Source organism: Vespa mandarinia, chromosome 11, assembly GCF_050613455.1.
Source record: "Vespa mandarinia isolate Hongniang chromosome 11, ASM5061345v1, whole genome shotgun sequence".
NCBI classification, from domain to species: Eukaryota; Metazoa; Arthropoda; class Insecta; order Hymenoptera; family Vespidae; genus Vespa; species Vespa mandarinia.
The window spans coordinates 3,745,001-3,757,500 of record NC_140820.1 but is presented as its reverse complement, the minus strand read 5'-3'; the positions used below and the strand labels follow the sequence as shown (position 1 = coordinate 3,757,500).

At 35.8% G+C, this 12,500-nt stretch overlaps 1 protein-coding gene across 4 annotated transcripts in view; it reads right to left on the bottom strand.

Annotated features, from left to right (window-relative positions):
- px (MAP7 domain-containing protein plexus) overlaps positions 1-12,500 on the bottom strand; it is a 79,401-nt gene that overhangs the window by 6,889 nt on the left and 60,012 nt on the right. For all 4 annotated transcript variants that reach the window (XM_035865934.2, XM_035865936.2, XM_035865935.2 and 1 more), the window contains exons 9-12: positions 3,644-3,894; positions 2,671-2,918; positions 2,402-2,554; positions 2,128-2,276 (exon numbers count right to left, since the gene is read on the bottom strand). In XM_035865934.2, the coding sequence (XP_035721827.2) occupies positions 2,128-2,276; positions 2,402-2,554; positions 2,671-2,918; positions 3,644-3,894 (801 nt within the window). The remainder of the gene's footprint in view (positions 1-2,127; positions 2,277-2,401; positions 2,555-2,670; positions 2,919-3,643; positions 3,895-12,500) is intronic.

The window sequence follows — 12,500 nt, the reverse complement described above, 5'->3', positions numbered from 1 at the left end:
ATACATCTATACAAAGATTCTCTGATATGGGAAAGAAGAAAGAAAATTATAATCTAATTAAAAGAAACAATGTTTAACGTATAAATGGTATGACAAAAAAAAAAAAAAAAAATGAAAAAAAAAGAAAAAAAGAAAAAAGAAAAAAAAAAGAATGAGATAATCCTAACGCGCAATAACATTGTCTCTCCTTTTTTTTTTTTTTTTTTTTTGAATTAGAATGAAGAATTCAACAAAAATCAGCCCTTCTTCGAAAGGCGTGCACTCTTATGTTTAAGTTTCGCCATTTGTGACGTTTAATATAACTATAAAACGATTAATTATATAACGAACCTGTAATTGTACATTCAGAGGTCTTATTCGAGTACTACAAAGTGATTTTTGGAACATGATATAGACAATAGGTAACGGCCGACCGAAGGCCGACTTAGATTATTCGTCTTGATATCTAATAAAAGTTAGCGACAAAATGTTTTGAATAAGTCTGACTTCGGTCCGCAGTGAGAACTGAACAATTCGCTAAATCGGGCCTTAAGAAATTGATCGCGTTTCAGTCAGTCCCAACCCTAAGAAATTCGAGATCGTAGAGGGTTAGGCAGAGATGGTTTTTACGCTCTCTTTCTTTCACAAAGAAACGAAGAACAAAAGAATAGAAGTAGTATTTTTAAAGTACACTAAAATCGATCGAGAGCACCCAGGACCGTCGCGAGGCCAACTGTTCTACTTTGAACTTCTCTCTCAGAAAGAAGAAAGAAGAAAAAAGAGGAAGAAGAAAAAAAAAATAAGGTAAATAAATGAAAATAAAAAAAAATAAAAAATAAAAAAAAAAAAAGGAAAAAAAGAAACAGAAAAATAAAAAAAAAAAAAGACAATAAAAAGGTGGAAAAAAGAAAATAAAAAAGAAAAATAAAAAAAAATAAAAATAAAGAAAGAAAAAAAAAGAAAAAGAAAAGGAAATAATATAAAAAAGAAAGAAAAGTCAAAGAACGAACGTTAGGCTTAACTAGATCGTCGAGCTGTGCGCTTATCTAAAAAATATCATTCTGACCTCCATAAGAAACAATTAACTATGACTATATTCTTTTTTATTTTCTCGTTTAATTATATCTAGATTAAAATTAGAAGCGTAGTATGTTTTTTTTCCTCGTTTCTTTGAAACTTCTGTCACAGTCAAATATATTCTACAACGACTTCTCCTCGCTTGGCTTCGTCAGTTGCTTCGTCTAATTTATTTCTTTTCTCGCTCGAAACACAAGTCGATTGAAATTTTCTTTTCTCTTTTTTTTTTTTCCTTTTTTTTCCTTTCCTTTTCTTTTTTTTTCTTTTTTTTTTTTTTTTTTTTTTTTTTATTTTCGCAGCATATAGGACATTTTTCTTTTCCTTCTTTTTTCATCTTTTACTCGAAGATTCTTGTACTACGTTATACTAACAAAATTCCTTAATAAGAGAACGATCGCTTGGCACCGATATATACTTTATTAATTTATTTCAAGATTAATAATAAAATTAACGAGATTAATGATTAATAAAGAGAATGTTGAAAGGACAACTCATTGTATAAAACATCGAGTTTGTCTTGATGATGTTTCTGAGGCAAAAAGCGAGAACGGAGAGAAAGAGAGAAAAAAAAAGAGAGAGAGAGAGAGAGAGAGAAAGAGAGAGGGGGTGGGGGAAAGAATAAAAGATGAAGATAAAAAAAAAACAACGTGGAAAATGGAACATAGATTATTTCGTTTTAAAATAGATAAAAAAAAAATCTCGATTGTCGATGGTTCGAACGTAGGAAAATACTTACGGTGATCGTTTTTACGCGATTAGGTTTGGGATGAGAAGGGAATAAGAGATAGAAACAGAGAAAGATAGATTATATCGGAGAGGATTGGATATAAGTTAAGCATTTAAGGCGAAAGAGAGTAGTCGCGCGATATTTTTTGGGGGTGTGTGTGCGTGTGTGTGTGTGTGGGTGTGTGTGTTCGTTTGTTTGTTTTTTTTTTGTTCCTTTTCGTTTTATCAATCTAGAGCAGCCAGCGACGAAAAGAGAGGTTTCACGCGTTAATGAGCGATCTTGGCGATTTCGTGTGACGCTTTCTTTTTAATGAAAGGCTGTGGGGGGTGGAGCGACTCGCTCACCTGCAGTATCGGTGGATGCAGGTGTAGGTGCGGGTACCGGGGCAGAGGAAGCAGTGCTTCGTGCTGCTCTTCTCCTCTCTTCCTCCTCTCGTATAGCAGCCTGCTGTTCCCGCGCTTGTCTCAGCCTGTGCTCCTCTTCCAATTTCAACCTGAAACGAGAAACGTCGCTTCGTTAAATCTCAAGAACGTTGTGAGAGATACCTAGATTTTCAACAGATTTTATTAAAGAAACGAGACGAAGTCGATAGTAGTCGACTTTAGTTTTTTTACTTACCGCTCGTGCATCACCGGTGACATGAGTCCCAGCGAAGCAGGTGGGAGCATGTCTGGACTGTATCTTAACCCATAAAGGGGATACGACGGTAGTCCAGGAAATAACGGTGGTCTCAACATCCCGCATCGTTCCAAATACAATTGTTCTTCTAACCTGTGAACAAAAATAAAAAAAAGGAGAAATGATTCCAATGTTATATCGTCGATTAAAATCCAATAGATCTCAAAAAATCATTAGAATATTCTCGATTAACACATCGAAGTATTTACCTATAAGCGTGCTGCAGATGTGGTGGTGGATAAAGACCATGGTGATAAGGGTTGTAAGCAGCAGGATCCAAAGCAAAGGCAGGCGGAGCATGGGCCGGATGGTGTTCAGGTCGATAGGGTTGGAAACCGGAACGAGCCAACAATTCGGAAGCTGCTGCAGTCACGCTATGTTTGCTAGTTTCAGTAGGTCTGGCAGTCGTGTACAAAGAGGGTACTTCTTCCGGCCTTCTTTCGTGCGACGTTCGTTCCTGCAAATCAAATCAAATTTATATTATACACATTTATTATCAATGAAATATTATTATAGTAAAAAGAAAAACTTGTTAAAATAATTATTTAATAGACGTTTCTATAATATTCGATAGTTGTTTTTTGCTAAAAGAAAAAAGAAAATATATTCATGAGAATTATAAGAATAGAATTGAGAGAAATGGGAAATTAAGCTTTGATCTTTCGATTATACCAAATCGAGCTTCTCTACTCTCTTCCAGCAGAATGAACGTTTTCTTCATATCGAGCCATGATTGAAGATTCTCTTTCACTAGCTTATACTTTATCAAAAGACTTTGACTTTACATTCTTCTTCTCTTTCCTAGAGAATATTGAATTTTATAGGAACGATCGTTCGATCTTTAGGAAATTTAGCATTTCCAAAGTTCATTCCTGTATCCAGATTCTACAAAGATTACTAAACTCTCTTACGCATATTATAAATACATTTAAGGTCTCCATCCGAACTGTTGCACCGACATAAATTCTTTTACCTTTACAGACATATACGTTGCCTTTGTACAAAGAACTCGACGACGAGAAAGTGCTTTGTCGTCGTAGCCTATACTTCGAGTACGTTCACTCCGGTAAGAAAAAAGAAAGAAAAAGGATACCAAAAAGGGATAAGAAGAATGGACGGAAGTAAGTGAAAAAGAGAAGAAGAAAATAAAAGACTGAAAGGTCGTACAAGGCGATCACTCACCTTGGCAGGAGAAGGACCTCTGACCAGAGGAGGTGGAGCCCGATTCTTGGGACTGGCACGAGGTTCCTCTTCCTGAGGAGCCGGTCCTGCTTGTTTCGCTAGGTTCCTCAAAGCCGCGGCAAAACTTCTGTTGTTTTGTTGGCCACCTGGCCCGGGTCCCGGGGTATGACCCTGAGGTAGAACGCCGGAACTGGGTCTGTGGGACTTGCCAATAGACGTTGGCTGTGCTTTGGTACTGGCTGGCTGGAGACCTGAAAGAAATCCTGAAGTCAGTGAGGATGTCACAGTTACGTTTCCATTTTTTCTTTCTTTCTTTCTTTTTATTTCTTTTTTCTTTTTTCTTTTTTTCTTTTTTTTTTTTTTTTTTGATATGTATTTATGAAAATAATTTTATACGTAATTCATCCTATAAATATCTTTCCTTCATTTCGAATCCTGTACGAAACAATCTCGCGAGTGGAAAATAATCAAGAATTATTAACCAAGTTACACCTGCAATGAAATTAATTTCAATGGAAATCAATGTTTCAACATGTCATTAAAATTATTACTAGTTCTAAAGAAATCAATAAACGAACCACGTAAATTGCAATTACAATAATACGTATGAGGATAAATGGCGTTACGTAAAAAAAAAAAAAGCAAAAAAAAAACAAAAAAAAAAAAAAATAAAGAAAAGAAGGAAACTATTTACTTTAACAACGGTCATAAGCACGAATACGTTCCGTTCGATTGCAATATAACGATAAAATTATTGTGATGTCAGGATGACATAGACGTAAAGAATACATGCAATTGATATTACTCGAGGTAATTGCCTTTTATATAATGCGATAAGTGATAGATCAATATCTTTTTATATAGATTTTCTATCAGAGTTAAAAACATTGAATAAGATTGCAATAGAAAATATATGATATTCAGGTGGAATTTTTAATAAAAATCAACGTTGATTTAAATAATTGAGAAATAATAAACGTTGAAAGATTTGAAATAGTCAAATTTTACGTTTATATTTTTATACGTTTATCGACCGATAAAAATAACAAAAGAATTAATCTAAATTTGTTGCATGCGAAGGAGCCCGTTCGGTCACGATTGAGGATTATGAATTTCTTGCGAGATCGGAGGTCGAACTTCTGTTGACGCGACCCGCCAAAGAGGTCAACCGGTCGAGGTCGGACTCGTCGATGATTAATTGGAGAACGAGCGTCGAGGTAACGAAAAAAAGCGTCGAATAAAAGAACGAAAAGAAAAAAAAAAAGAAAAAAAAAAGAAAAGAAAAAAAAACAAGAAAGAAAAGAATAAACGATGATGAATCGTTGATCATCGTTAACAATTTTTCTCGGTTAACGTTGAAGCAAAAAAATAAAAAAATTGAAAAAAAAAAAAAATAAATAAATAAATAAAAAAATAAATAAAGCTCGTTACAAAGCGAATGATAATGCAGAACAGGAGGAATGATCCAAATGGTAGGCGTTAATGGATCGACGATAAAATGTCGGTGGTGTCACGCGTACGTGAGCGTTTCATTAATTTGTATGACTTTAACATAAATTAATTGCCACCAAGAGGACGGCTCGCGCTCGTTACGCATCAGACGGGGATTAGTTATGAACAAATGTATATGAGATGGCCGCGAATTGCATATAATATATATATATGTGTGTGTGTGTTATGTACACATTTACTTTTCAACGAGCTCATAGGTACCTTTTGGAAGATCAATGGACATGGTTCATATTATAAACATAAAACGAAACGCGACAATGAAATCGAAGTCTTGTCATTAAAACAATCGGTAATTATGGATTAACGAAAAAAAAAAAAAAAAAAAAAAAAAAAAAAAAAAAAAAAAAAAAAAATAAAAAAGTAAAGACTGGACGAAGAATTTTCAAGCATCGAAGTTCTGTTTCCTTTTTTCTGATTATTTTTTCTTTTTTTTTTTCTTTGGCAGATTACGGAATAGGAAAGAGAGAAAGAGAGAGAGAGAGAGAGAGAGAGATGAAATAAGAAGAGAAGAAACGTTGCCACTCGGCCTAGTCTTTGTTTTGGGATGTTGCACGCGAAAAGAACGACAAAGGGCGAGAGGAATCGGCGTACGTCGCGAGAGAAAGCTCTACCCGTTCAAAATGAGAAAATAACAGGGAGAGAATGCCCGACGGCTCGCTCCTTTCGAGGGTGGCTTTCGCCCTCCATTCAATTCCTCATCAGGAGAGTGCACACGCCTCTGCGTCTCTTGCGGATGTACATCCTCACCCTCTTTTTCTTTCTATATCTACCATTTTCCCCTTCTTTGCTCCAACTCGATCCTCGGCTCTCCCTAAAGTGCTCGGCTCCGAAACGCAATTTCTTTTCATCCGCATCCCCACCTCTACTACTTTTTCTCGATGTCCCTTCACGATCTACCCTAGACTGTCGTGTCTCTATTTTTCTATCTTTGTTTCATACCATTTAATCTCTCGGGAAAGTACGTAGAACGAGAGAATTTGTAAGAAAGAAAAATTAAAGGATTTTATGCGACGGCTATCGACTTTCTCGTAGATATAAAAGAGATTCTTTCTTTTTTCTTTTTTTTTTCTTTTTTTTCTTATTTTTTTTTTTTTTTCATGAGCATCATTATTCGTGAAAACCATTATAGGCTAAGGGCTAGCCGATAGAATAACCTTTTCGTTCGAGAGATCTTCGTTATAACGAGGATGTGAAAATGTGCGTGTGGTCGTGGACAAGATAAAAAGAAGGCGAATATATATATATATACATACATACATATATATATATATATATATATATATATATATATATATATATATATACGATCACCATCGACGCACCAGCAACAGCAGCCATGCTAGGACATTTACTAACACGAGCAACATCGTCGTTGCCGTGAGTATCACGAACTCTGGGGCTTGGGTTGACTCTATGCCGAGGTCTGGAGGATTCAGAAGGGTGTAACGGGGGTGGTGTTAAGCGGCTTACAGTCTGTTACCATGGTAACACCACACCACTAAGACAGGAAGAGCCTGAATCCAGCGCGTTGCAGGCCCTGTGACCCTCAGCGTACCCCATCAACGACGCAACCGAAGAGGGAAAGACAGAGAGAGAGAGAGAGAGAGAGAGAGAGAGAGAGAGAGAGAGAGAGAGAGAGAAAGAGAGAGAGAGAGAGAGATAGAGGAGAGAGAGAGAGAGAGAGAGAATGTCGGGAAACGGCAGAGGGGATGAAAGGGAGTATGTGGGCGGAGGGATTACGCCACTAACTCTGTTTTTACACCAAAGTGTTTTCACCGAGAGCTTCCGATGTATAAACCGCAGCTTCGGTGTGCTCGCTATAACGAATTTACGTCGTACCGCGAAACACGAGAATGAGAGAGAAAGAGAAAGGGAATGAGAAGAGTAAGAGTAGTAGTCAGAAAATTCTCACCCCTACCTCTATGTCTTCTTCCCCTCGGGAACCAACGGACTTACGCTTAATTAGATAATTAGTACGCCAAATCCAACGGCTGGTTTTGCCTTTCGATTTGTTAAATTTAATATCTTTTTCTTTTATTCTTATATACCCTTCCTATTTATTTTTATTTATTTTCTTTTTATTTATTTTCATTTTTCCTAAAAACTAGCAATATTTTTTCGTAAACGGGCAGTAACCGTAAGCTCCTATTTTTTTCGCAAGAGTTGAGATATTTTTAATAAAATACAACGGTATGCGCGATCACATGCACCACCGCGTTTGACATGCACGCGCATCAACCCCGGTTCGTATTTCGCGTACTTTATTACTTTCGGTAAATCCGTTGGTCGCAATGAGAGTTGGCAAAAATAAATTTCATACGAACGATGATATTGCAAAATGGGAGCTTTATTTTCACAATTCCACGGCGATTTCTATCCTATCCCTATCGACCATTCGTACCAGTTTATCTTTATATTAAAAAATGAAGGCTCAGGCACGTACGATTGAGGCAAATGTTGTGGGGAAAAAACAAGTTTGAAAGAAAAATTTGCAGTACTTTGACTCCAGATTCATGCAATTACCCAGCTTTTTTTCTTTTTCATTTCTTTTTTTTTTTTTTGTTTCCCTTCCTCGATGGAGGAATGAATTTACGAGAAACTCAAACATGCATTTGACAAGGGAAAAATGTCTAGTAATCTTGGAAAGCCAACAGTATTTCGATTTTCCATTTCCCACCGAGAATCATTAAATTCCCGGCCTATAGTGAAGTTATTGCATATTACATTCATCTATTGAACTGCCATCTAGCTACCCTTACGCCTTCTGCTACCTACCCTCGACTAACAGAAACACCCCAATGAGAGTCATGTACGATAAGATAGAAACTTGAGTAACGTCTAGAAGTTCGCAAACTACTTAAGAACACGAATGCCGGTTGCGGCACGAATGCGCGATCTCGTGACAACGTCGACGACGACGACGACGTCGCACAAATAATTTGCGCTGTGCGGAAACCGTAAAGGCCACGACTCGTTTCGAGGAGTCGTAATCGTCGTTGTCGCGACACCGTTTCGAAGATACATCGATATTATCGGCTCGTTACGAAACTTCTATGACTCGAACTCCTCTATTCAAGCTTATCTTCGAATATATGAACACTTTATGAAAGCCCATTATCTTTGCAATGAATATATAGATTAGCGTAATGCAATTCTTTCTTTTCTTTTTTTTTTTTCTTTCTATTTCTTTTCCTTTTTTCTCTTTTTCAACATTTACAGCTCGAAACATTGTATTTTGAATAAATGTATTGTATAAAGATATATACATATGTATGGACGTATTCAATATTTCCGAAATTTACGATTTATTCACGTAATACGTAATTTTTAATTCGTGATAATTAAAATTCAGCTGGGAATTCTGGTCGACGTGAAATATATAGCATAATGGCGAATATAATCGATAAATGGATGCACAATTTTCAACGCAATACTCTGCGGATCTTTTAAAACTTTTAAGCATTGCATAACGCTTTGGTACAAGTTAAAAAAAAAAAAAAAAAAAAAAAGAGAGAGAGAAAAAAGAAGAAGAAGAAAAAAAGAAGGTTAATAAAATATTGCGCTTTAAAACATTTTGAATACCGTGTCACTAGGACATACATATCTGTGCAAAGATATTACGGCTTAAACTGAAGCTCTTAATAATTCCTTTCGACATTCATTCAGGAAAGAGAAAGAGAAAGACACAGTACTGACCTACCGCTACTACAACAACTACTACTACTACTACACTACGTGTCACGTGACCGTAGTATTTTTTGCACGCTTAGCATAGCCGAGACCAGTTCGAGGAACTTATGTAGGTGAACGTTTTAAATGTCTCTAGAGCACATGTTTTCCCCGAACTCGAAAGGTTTTTTTTCGCACGTTCATTTTTTTAACATTTTTTTCTTTTTCCAGCATGGTTCAACACCTCGACATTAGCACGTGCAGTCTTTTTTTTTTTTCAAATTTACAAAAAAAAAAAAAAAAAAAAAAAAAAAAAAAAAAAAAAAAAAAAGAAAGAAAGAACAGTCACGCATAAAATAACGCAACGACCAATTACCTAAAAAAAAAAAAAAAAAGAAAAGAAAAAAATACAAGGATACAAAAAGGTAATAATAAATTATAAATATGAGTTTTTGCGAAATCATTGAAGGAAATAAAAATACATTAACACTTGTCTTGTTAATATTTTGATTTAATAATATCTTAATAACTAGATAGCAACGTGTTCTATAAACCTTTCTAAAGTTCGTGTAATTTATTATCCAATACGTTAGGTAAATGAAACGCTCCATTAATCTGAGTAAAATGAAATCATTGAAGTTCAATTAATAAATGTAATATCTTAATCAATTTTCGACGTTTCTCTCGAACGAGGTTATATAAATGATTTTAAAAGAAACTACTTTCTTTATCGAGTGAGAACTAGCGATCGTAATAAAGAACAAAACTATAGCGTGTAACCATTGGTATATAACCTGTTGACGAAACGGAATCGATCGTGGCGCGTGCTTCCTTTCCATTAAACGATCCTATCCGAAGCTTTGCGTATTATAGATATATATATATGTATATATATATATATGTGTATGTACATTATACATACATGTACGTAGAACGAGTCATCTCGTAATTCCCCCACCGTTTTGCTGCTAGTGATGCCATATACTCTCCCACTTCTCTGTTTGTCGATGACACTGTGTGCGAACGCGAACAATCGGTGGTTGCCACGCAATCTTCCACCATTTTTGATGTCACCCAGAGGGAGAAGAAGAGATATAAACGCGCGTGCGTGTAAACTTTGCATTGACAAAAGAGAGCGAAAAAGTGAGCGAGAGAGAAAGGAGGGAAAGGGAGGTGTAGAGAGTGAGAGAGAGAGAGAGAGAGAGAGAGAGAGAGATAGAGAGAGAGAATGACCGATCGACATCTGTCTCTATAGGACAACCAGAATGGCCATTGATTTGAGTCTTTCCAGCTTTGAAAAGTGCTTCTGTCATAGATCAGCGACCGCCGTCGTATCGACGATAAAGCTTGTTCGTTCGAATAAATGGCGGAAAAACGTTATCATTGTTTCGTGAAAGAGAAAAAAAGGATGTAACAAAAAAGTGGATTGAATTTTGTAAAAAGGCGCACATATATATATATACACACACACAGACACACACACACTCGAATGATTTATATTCAAAGAAAGATAAAGAATTATTAACATGATTCTGAAATTGAATTAACAAACTATGAAAATATTTGGATTTTACATTTCGAAATAACAACATAACAAAAATCAACCAAAATATAAAGCATCATAATAACCGACTAAAGTTTTCTGGACACGTTCGTTAAATAACCGAAAGATAAATAGAGCTTTTAGTAGTTTAATGTGTCTCTTTATCGAATCGCGTACAGTAAGATAATAGTGTACCATAAAACAGAATTTTCTAATCTTTCAAATATTATACAATAGGTTCTTCTTCTTTTTTTTTCTTTATTTTTTTTTTTTTACGAATAAAACTGAAGAGTCCTAAATAATAGATATTCAATTTTCTATGTACAGTCAACCCTATCTCGACAGGAAGTCGATGGAGATGAGTGTCATGAAAAATACTTGTCTCAAAGTACTTTGAGTTGAGAAACGACAAGAGTACTTCGCGTTTATGTCATTCGTTAAGAACTTTATAAAATCGAAAAAGAAGAAAAGGGGTGGAGAAACGATCTTCTTCTTCGTTCATTCCCATCAATGAAATTCAAGTCTTCGATCTTTGTGCTCTCTTTCTCTCTCTCTCTCTCTCTCTCTCTTTCTCTCTATCTCTCTCTCTCTCTCTCTGTCTCTCTTTTCTTGATACGACGAAACGACCAAACCTACGTGAAATTTTCGAAGATATAAACCGACAGGGTGGATAGTAGAAAGCGGCAAGGCGAGTCTCGAAACTCGCCGAAACTCGAGCTACCCTTAGGAGTCCCTTGACATTTTGCCAAGCACCCCCATTGAATCACCATATAAACGACTCCAGGCCCTGTGAGTTCAACCCCTGATCCGCCCTAACCTCAAATATACGTTTCATTTTAGTACGTTCGCTGTCCCGAGTGAGATCATAGGCGCCGACATTTCGGGCTTTCGGCTGTTTCTCCTTTCTCACAGATTATACGAAATATTTTATATATATATATATATATATATATATATATATTTATTTTATACATACGCACACAAATATACATGAGAAGGAAAGTTTTTCTTATAAACGAGATAAACGTGAACCATGTGCGATTGACCGTGTCGTAAAAGGTACGATATTTTTCTCTCAACGATGCGTTCGACGATAGGCGGACAAGCATCTTGAAATTTTACGAGCGAGATGCACTTTCCATACTGGATACCTCTAAGAAAACGTAAAGATCACAGACACGAACATGGCTTGCAAATAAATTTACCACAACCCATGCTGTAAATTATAAAAGCGAAAAGAATAACCGAGTGGATATTCATTAAGCCGTAAATTGGAAATACGTGCGATCGACTACACACGAATATAGCTAAATGATCATAAAAATGAGTATTTTTATATCAAAGAATTCCTTTCTTTTCTCTTTATATCTTTCGTTGTATCCTATGAAGCATACGAAGGAAAAAAGAAAAAGAAAAAGAAAAAGAAAAAGAAAAAAAAAGAAAGAAAAAAAAAAAAAGAAAAAAAAGCAAGCAGACTTCCTCGACAAAGTAATTATTTTCCATACATCGTGAGTTTCTATTCTCACTTTTTCTTTCTCTTTAAAAAATGGAAAGCATAAAAAGAGAATGAGAAAGAGCGAGAGAGAAAGAGAGAGAAAATCGAGACTTCGACGTCAATGAGAGAACGAAGCTTCGCATTCCCATTGCTCCCATTGCTGCCAGGGGTGCCTGCGGGATTTCGCGTCGACGTCGTTCGTTCGTTCGTTCGTTCGTTCGTTCGTAAGATGCTTTGGAATTTCCATATTAATTCGTTAGATCGCGGAACGTGAGGTGAATCCACGATTTAATAACGGTTTGTTCGGACTCGCTCGAGGATCCCATCCTTTTAGTTAATTTCTCTCTCTCTCTCTCTCTCTCTCTCTCTCTCTTTCTTCTTTTTTAAATGAAGAGAAAATGGAAGAGAAGAGAATATCGAGAAATATAAATACATATATTAGAGATGATATTTCTATATTTTTATTAAAGACGAATTCGAAAGAAAGAAGGGAATTAATAACTATTAAACGATACAACATTTTCACAAGTAATCACGAATCCATAGCGTTATTATCATTCTGGAATGAATAGAAAATGAAAAATAATATAACAGAAGATGAAAGAAAAAGATTATCAAAGACGAGACAGACAATAGAA